At 40.7% G+C, this 8,470-nt stretch overlaps 1 protein-coding gene across 1 annotated transcript; it reads left to right on the plus strand.

Annotated features, from left to right (window-relative positions):
• Window positions 1–33: 33 nt before the first annotated feature.
• LOC146569701 (annexin A2-A-like) lies at window positions 34–4,170 on the plus strand. The gene is made up of 13 exons (XM_085282179.1): window positions 34–139; window positions 719–771; window positions 1,057–1,150; window positions 1,653–1,747; window positions 1,856–1,969; window positions 2,114–2,204; window positions 2,394–2,473; window positions 2,645–2,704; window positions 2,894–2,987; window positions 3,105–3,200; window positions 3,345–3,403; window positions 3,659–3,781; window positions 3,884–4,170. The coding sequence occupies exons 2-13, from the start codon at window positions 724–726 to the stop codon at window positions 3,941–3,943; spliced, it is 1,014 nt and encodes a 337-aa protein (XP_085138305.1). The 5' UTR covers window positions 34–139; window positions 719–723; the 3' UTR covers window positions 3,944–4,170.
• The last annotated feature ends 4,300 nt before the right edge of the window (window positions 4,171–8,470 follow it).

Genomic DNA, 8,470 nt, shown 5'->3' on the forward strand with positions numbered 1-8,470 from the left:
ACAGAAAGGGGGAGGGAATCCGTCAGGGGAAGTGAAGTGGGAAGCCTTTTCATATCTCTGAAAAGTTGAGCCTCCACACCCAATCCATTTAAACATCACCAGGACAAATCTGTGCATCATCTCAGCTTTTACAGCTCAGGTAAGTGTGCTGGAATTTTGTCAACTGTTTGTTAATAGAATAAAAGGAAGTACGGTTCAGTTTACACTGCATAAAGCTTCAAGGAGTTTTAAGGAGGCATTTTGCATTCACGAATCATGACATATGACTTGCATTTTCACAGTTTGTATAAAAGAGTCTCACTTCTGTTTTAAGTTTCAGTTAAGTTTTAATTCTTCAGGTTCTTAAAGCAGTTTTTTCCCCTTGTCCACGTGTGAAAGAACTCAGTTGCCTTACGACATCGAAGTGCAGCAGCACATTTTCCAGGGCGTGTCACTTCGGTGTTTCTAATGCGTCTGAAATCTTTTACTAGAAACTCCTCTGAATGTGGCAGAGCAGTCAAAAAGAAATAACCATTCGTCAAAGGAATAAATTCCCCTGCAGTCACTCGGCTTTGTAAAAAGCAACAACTTGATTTAACTTCTCTGCCTTTGTTAGAAAGACCTTGCTTTACCTTCTCAAACGATTACATCTCCAGTCAAAATAAACATGGTCTTGTGCAAGTCAGTGATAGGATTATAGCGAGATTTGATTATGAGATTTTTTTTTTCCCCACAACAGTGAAAATGGCTATGGTATCAGAGTTTCTGGGACAGCTGTCTCTCAACATTGGGGTAAAGTTCTGCTTTCTTTTTTTTCTTCTTTATCATGGCAACTCTTATTTTATCATTTATTTGTTGCATGTATATGTAATGTTTAACTTCTCCACCGGCAGCCTGCCACATTTAGCTTTAAGGGTGAGCTTTGTTTCAGTCACATACTAAAATACGTTCTCTGGGAAACTGACATTAGCTGAACTCGTGCACTCAACCTGACCTTTTGTGTGCCACCAGTTTCCTAATGGAGGTTAAGAGGTTAACAACAAAACAGTTAGTTTACTTCTTGCTTTGACTTCTCAGGGTCAGGATCCTTTGTTCCCCACTGTGGTACCTGCTCCTGACTTTGACCCTGATAAAGATGCTGCCAGGATAGAGACCGCCATCAAAACCAAAGGCAAGATCTCTCTCTCCAAAAAAAGAAAAAAAAGGAAAAAGGAAAAAGAAATGGTGCTTGGTTCTGCAAATTCTTGCAACAGATGAGTGACTGGTATTTGTGAGTCAGCCTCGTGGCTTAAAATGTTTGGACTACATTGGGAACATCTCCATGTCCACGCCCCAGTGCTGGCAGAGCTGTGTTCTGGCTGCTGACTGAGAGCTACTGGCACTCCTAACAGCCCACCATCGTGCTGTGGTGAAGAATGTGTTCAGAGTGGAAAAATGTTTTTCTGCAAATAAGAATAGGAGGAAATTACACCTTATGCCCATGTTGCGTTTAAACCTTTACTCAGACACGATATTTGTGTATATCCATCCCCTCTTCTTCTTTTAAAAGGTTGTTGTAGGGATTTACTGATTGTGTCTTTCTTTTGTCATCATAACCTAATCAGATTTCTTAGTATTGTTAAAAAAAATTCATTCATTTGTGTAATTAATGTGTTCAAATCATGTATAATCAGGTGTGGATGAGCAGACCATCATTGATGTCCTAACAAAGCGGACATACGCCCAAAGGAGAGAGATTGCTTTTGCGTATGAAAGGAGGGCAAAGAAGGTACAGCAGGCCTAAACTCCTTCATGGCTTTAAAGCGCCATTCTTTGTCTTTTCAGCAATATGCCAGACATTAAGCATGATCAGGTAATGCTGTTATAATTTATATAGGACATGATCTCAGCCCTGAAGGGTGCTTTGTCTGGCTCACTGGAAACTGTAATCCTTGGACTGATGAAGAGCACGGCGCAGTTTGATGCCTCAGAGATCAAGGCATCCATCAAGGTAAAGTGTGGTTTGTTTGTTTTTTCTCTCTCAGGGAGATTTTGTGGAAGGGCAACACCGCCCTCTGCTGGAAACAAAAAGCCATTAGTCTTATGTCTTCAGATGGCTTTCAGGTGTGATCGTTTAAAATTCTCCTTTTTTCAGGGATTAGGAACTGATGAAGAAACACTGATTGAGATTTTGTGCTCACGTAGTAATGATGAGCTGGTAGAAATCAAGAAGGTCTACAAGGAATGTAAGTACACTTTGAAATCCTGTGTAAAGTTTAGATTACAGTTGAGGTTGCGTGCTTTTCATTTACTATGCATTGTTCTTGTTGTATTACATATCATATCATGTCTTAATCAGTCATAAATCAAGTTATGTGACTACTCTGGTTTCAAGAGATGGCTAAATCCCCGACGTGAAAATCTAATTTTTATAGTGTTCAAAAAGGAACTGGACAAAGATGTGGCTGGAGATACTTCTGGAAACTTCGCTAAGTTACTATTGGCTCTTGTGCAGGTGAGACGTAGCTGCATTGTTCCTTAAGATTTACATACATATAGGTGACAAATTAAAAGAAACTTTCATAATTACATCCATGCAGGCATTTGGTGCCAAATATAACCTGTAAAAATGACTTTTCAGCAGTTGCTTGTGAAAATGACCTGAATGTTGTTTATTTTGCTGCAGACCAAGAGAGCTGAACCGTCCTCTATTACAGACTATGAAAAGATTGATGAAGATGCCAGAGTAAGTTGTTTGCCTTTGAATTAAACAGATTTTTGTTTGGGTCTTATATTCCCGTCATGTATAGAATAATAGAATAATTAATATAGAATAATTAGACACGAATGAAATTTTTTCGTTGTCCATGAACGGCTCTTTTCTGTGCCACAAGCTAAATTCTGGCACTGTTTAAGGATATTTCCTCATGCCTAGGCTCTCTATGATGCTGGAATAAAAATTAAAGGGACTGATGTGGCGACCTGGATCTCCATTATGTCTGAGAGAAGTGTACCCCACCTCCAAAAAGGTGCCCCATCCTTTTTACTAAGAGCACTATTAATACATGTGGATTTGTGATCCTCTGTTGCAAGTTGTGAAATGGACCCATTACACCACTCAAAGATTTTTTTCTTCTGTGTCTTAGTATTTCAGAAGTACAAGAGTTACAGCCCCTACGACATGCAGGAGAGCATTGTGAAGGAAGTTAAAGGAGACTTGCAAACATCCTTCCTGGTGCTAGGTACACTTTAGCAGTGCATTTAGATTATGAATGAACGACAACTCCCCAGTTTTGGTTTAAGAATTCCTTTCAAAGTGATAAGAAACATATCTGCAGAATGTAAGATGTACTCCTGTTAATATTTGTTCTTTTTATTTGTTCCAGTTCAGTGCTTTGAAAACAAACAGCTGTACTTTGCCAAAAGACTCAATGAAGCCATGAAGGTACTCGCACTACTGTTCTTTTCCTTTTTCTTGAGATGTGGCTATTTTGAGGGCTAGACTGTTTTTTTGTTTTGTTTTGTTTTTTAAATCTAGCAGATGTAAGAAATACATCTGCTTGTGAAAGTGTAATTTAGCTGCAGGAACACAGAGAATCCAAAGTTGACAAAAGTTATCTTACAACAGTGTTGCATCAGCTGCTGCAGTTAAGTTTGGAGCGTGTGCAACTTAAGTGCTGACTTGTGCTCGTTTCCTCAGAGTAAAGGGGCCAAAGAGAAGATGGTGACCAGAATTATTGTGTCACGCTGTGAGGTGGACCTGAGAAAAATCTGCTCTGAATACAAGTCCTGCTTTGGGCAATCTCTGCAACAGACTATTATGGCAAGTGAATTTTCTAACCTGCCTCTAGTCTATGAGTGATTTACAGTAAAGCTTGTTCTGTCATGCAGCATGTCTGACTTGCTGTTTCTGTTCCTTCTCCAGGAACATACCAAGGGAGACTACCAGAAGGTACTGCTTGGCCTCTGTGGACCAGGGCAATAAAAAGAGTCATCAGATGCAAAAGAGCCTCTTTATCCATAGCTGGAAAGCTGCGCTTTGAATATCAGCTGGAGCCCTCCTAAGCTCATCTCATGTTTTCTGGATTTGCATTTGAATGCAACATTTAAGGAGAGATTTTTTTTGTCTTTTTTTTTGTATTTCATACATGAAGAGTCTGTGTCAAGGTTTGTTTGTTATACCAAAACGGAAATAAAGTTGCTTTGTTTGAACATTGCTCATTTTTTTGCCTCAATGTTGCTTTATGTGGATGTTTACATGAATCGCCACCAGAGGGCGATATATGTAAACGGTAAAAGCAGCTGCAGAAAGCTCTGCCCCTCTGTCTCTGGGCCTTACATTGCCTATATCTGCGGAAGGAATGCAGATATGTAAAAAAAAAAAACAAAAGATATATGACAAAATATTTTTTTAACAGCAACCTTTTTACCCACCATTATTATCCTTATTCTTAATTATTGGGCATTTTATAAATATGTGAAAGGAAATGAAAATGACAAAAAACATTTTGTCTGCACAAGAAATGAAAATACATTTCTGAGCTTTGAATATAAAAAAAAAAAATACTGTATACATTTTCTTCCAATTCAGACATTCGATGGCAAGCCTCATTTGCAAACATAAAGATTCACAACCATAAAAACATTAATGTACAGTGTGAGCAGTGCTGCGTGTTTTCAGATAAAGAATTACAAGAAAAAAGCTTCGGTTTCCACTATGAGATTCCATCAAGATGATTTAATCATTAGTGTGTTTTTCTGTGTTTGTTTGGTGCTAATATTTTAATTGAAAATGTTAATTTTACCTCCGGCCAAGATGATTTGCATACCACTAAACAAGTGTCTATACAACGTGTTTCTGCTGTTTAGTTTGTGGTCTCTCAGGATGAAATAACCACCACAGTGTTGTCAAGGCATTTCTACTGAAGTATAAGGAAAAAAAATAGCCCCAAAAGGCAAGTTCAGTGCTGCTGAACACAGCGATGAGGAAAGGATCGGAAGGAAAGTGCAATAATCTTGCGAAAATAAAGCGGCGTGTTGTGGCTCAAATATGACAGAAGCCCATCTGTTACTGTGGGAGAAACCGCCTGATAAAATAATGCTTCTGTCAAATATTTTCAGTGGTTGAATGGCTGAGAAGAGAAACGGCTTCAAATTTTAACAAGGCGTCAGATTTATGGTCATTTTGTAATAATATTGATGAGAACATTAGCCCTTTGTGATGGTTTGTGTTTATGAGCAATAAAAAAATAAAATATAGCATAAAGTAAGATAAAACAGTATTTTGCAAAGGAGTGAGTGAGATTTATGCACGCATACAGTGACAGATTAATCTCTGCATCATAAAGGGAAAAGTACCACCATATTTTTCACTTTTTTTATATGGATGTACAACATGCTGTTCTGTTCAAGGCCAGCCCGTTGGGACCTCCAGCAAACCCAAGGGGAACTCTCTTCTCAATTGAAACGATGCAATTTACTGTCCCAAACACTGGCACTTCATCATTCAGGGGACTTTAACCCCATGAATGTCAAACAGAGCATGCTGGGAAGGAGATGGAATACCTCACATTACCATAACAACTAGAGCCAAATGACAAGCACTCTGAAGTCTAAAAGGTGAAGAATAATACCATATAATCACCTAATAACATCTGAATAGCAGAAGAGAGTTTGGAATACTTTATATTTAGGAAAAAGCTCTGTGAGGAGGGGTTTTTTTGTCAGTTGGATCCTGATATGGATCCTGTCAGGCACCTGTACCTCAGTGTCTTTAAAGGTCACACAAAAATCCTTTTCTTCTTCTACTTTCAAACATTTTTGTTAGTTTGATCGAATATGTGGAAAAAGCCCTGCACCCGCCCATCCGCCCCACACCCCCACCTGAGAGAAAGGGCCCGGGCAATCGCTTTAGGCATCCAGCGGCATTAAAGTTTCACAGTACAGCTGTATAGCTGCTGCTGCCCCGCCAGACATACCAACTGCACACCGGGAAGGTATTAGTTTGTGCTTTTTATTAATTAATTGCATTAAACAGAACTTCCAGTGTAAGGGACCGACAGCTTCTTCACGCTTGCCTTCACTCCTCTCTCCTTGACGCATCTGAACCTGGCTTAGTATATTTGTGCAGAGCACCAAAGGGTGTTTAATTATAGAGTAGGGGGCCACCAGGGTTTGATTTTAATTGTGTGCATCTGTGTGTGTTTGCGTGTGTCTGCACGTTTGCCTGCAGCTCTATAGGTCGCGGGCATACTTTAAATCAGAACTCCTACAGGCTAAGCTGGAAGACCGGGCTCCCTCAACACATCCACAGAGCCGTGAGAGCCCGAGTTTGATTAATATTTTCGTAATTATCATTATTTAATTCAGCAAAACCACAGCTTCTTCAGTGAAAGCGCGGCCTTTGTCTCTGTGATGCTGAATATCCTGGCTCATTAAGGGCACGCAGAGATCCTGTATATGGTAAATAAGAGGCTGTGTCTCATGCTGCTGCCCCAGGGAGAGTTGGCACCACTCTGAAGGACATCTCCTTCTAAAGAATGGCGCTCTGCTGATGTTTCTCGGCTCAGACCGTAGAGCTGGATCCCCTGCCTCTGGCATCGTCAGGCCCGCTTCCTTTTATGAGGCTCAAACTGAGACAACAGCACAGGCAGATGAGCGCTGTGCACTCGTCATGCCATCAGGCTGCTTCCTTTGTACAGTCGACTGGTGATTGAAACAACATAAGAGAGCAGAATAAGGCCTGTCTCCTCTCGGGTTTTGGCTCCAGTCAGACCATCTACAGACACGAAAGACATATGGAGAAGTTTATAAAAGAGCTTTGTGTACATGCACTGCATTTTATGTCTTTGAAGAGTTCAGCTTCTGTCATTTTGAGAAGCCAAAAAATAATCTTAATAAGGTTAAACTTGAAGCAAACTGGGATGCTGCTGCTTCAGTTCAGCATGTTTGATACAGTAACTACTTGTAAAGTAGAAAAAAACCCATTTCTTTCTTAATAATTACGTCTTGTATCAATTATGTGTGGTACAAGTCACAATCTAGTTTGTTAAAAAGCTCGCCCCGAGGGATAACTGGTATTTCACATACTGCAGTTTATTAGATCAGCAGTGTTTGATGCTCAGAGCTGGACTGTATGCTGAGTTTTCTCTTTGCTTGAAGCTTTCTCTCTGTTGCTATGTGCTGAAAGGATCAAAATACCCGGTGGCTGGTTAACCTGCATGCTATATATTCATACCGTCGCGTCCCAGGTTGGCCCAAGGAGACGTCCGTCATTCCTCTGCCTGTCCTGCCACTCCCTGGTCTGCCAAGAACGCAGCAAGAAATTTTCTGACAAAGAGCGCTCCTTGCCTACAGTGTTGTTAACCGCCTGATTTGATCACCTCTTTGACAAAAATAACGCACGCGCAAGCTCCCGTTTTATATCATGCAATTGCGCAAGATCCGTGTAAAAATACTCCTTGTACGGTTTAATCATTTGATGAGGCTGGGTGGCCTCAAGCCAGATGCACTAATGATAATTTTCTGTGAAGTGGTTGTAATAGTCTGGCCCCAGCTTCAGTATCTCTTCCGTTGTTTGCACATGCCACTGGATCAGTTTGTGTGTACTTTGCAGCAATGATAATAATATACAAAGAACTGCAAGGAGGAGGACAGTCTTTATCAGGGTGGCATATTAATGTTTATTTACACCGTGGCTAATAAGATGTGTGCTTCCGCAGTTAGGTGAGACAGAATGATGGTGGGTAATTAAACTGCTTTGCTTTAGATTCATCCATTATCCATACTCAAGCTTGCATACATAATGTAATAATGTTAAATAAGGCCTGTTGCGGCGGTGGTCGAGGTGACCATTCTGAGGTGTTTTCATCCCGCGAGCGTGGCGTAAATCAACACGGCGTGTCACCGCAGTCAAAATGTATAAAGATCCGTGTGATAAATTTTCGGAATTGTCAAATATCTATTCAGCGGCGAGTGAGATACGACCCTTTACATAATGCGGTTTTGCAAGAGCACAAACACACTGACGAGACTCGTTTGTGTTTCAGCGTTTGGCTTTCAACTTTCTAACCTGCTGGAGGTTTGAGACTGACCGAGGGGGTCTCTAATCCATATTGTCATGATGCTTAATCCCATCTGCTGAAGGCAAGTCCTGTCTTTAATGTCCTTGTCAGACTGGCCGCTGGACCCCAAGCACACTTACACACACACACACACACACACACATGCGCGCATACACAAACACAGGCTCACCTTCATGCAAGAGATTGAAATCAGCTAGGCAGACACTCAAGCATGAACCAAATGTCAGCGACAAGCCACAGGGAGAGAAGAGGGGCCCATGTTAATTATTACAGAGAGAAATCATACAGTTTCACCTGCAAGACATGCTATCCAGGATATCTGTGGATCATGAAGTCATTTTCTCCTTTTCCCCCCTGTGGTGATACTAAGAGGAGACTCAATCTCAATGAGTAGGTCTTTAAAAAGGAGTGATTAACTCTGTGATGGA

This window comes from Mchenga conophoros, linkage group LG7, assembly GCF_057382185.1.
Source record: "Mchenga conophoros isolate Kocher_MC1m ecotype Shallow Benthic linkage group LG7, M_conophoros_male_GT1.1, whole genome shotgun sequence".
Lineage (NCBI taxonomy): Eukaryota > Metazoa > Chordata > Actinopteri > Cichliformes > Cichlidae > Mchenga > Mchenga conophoros.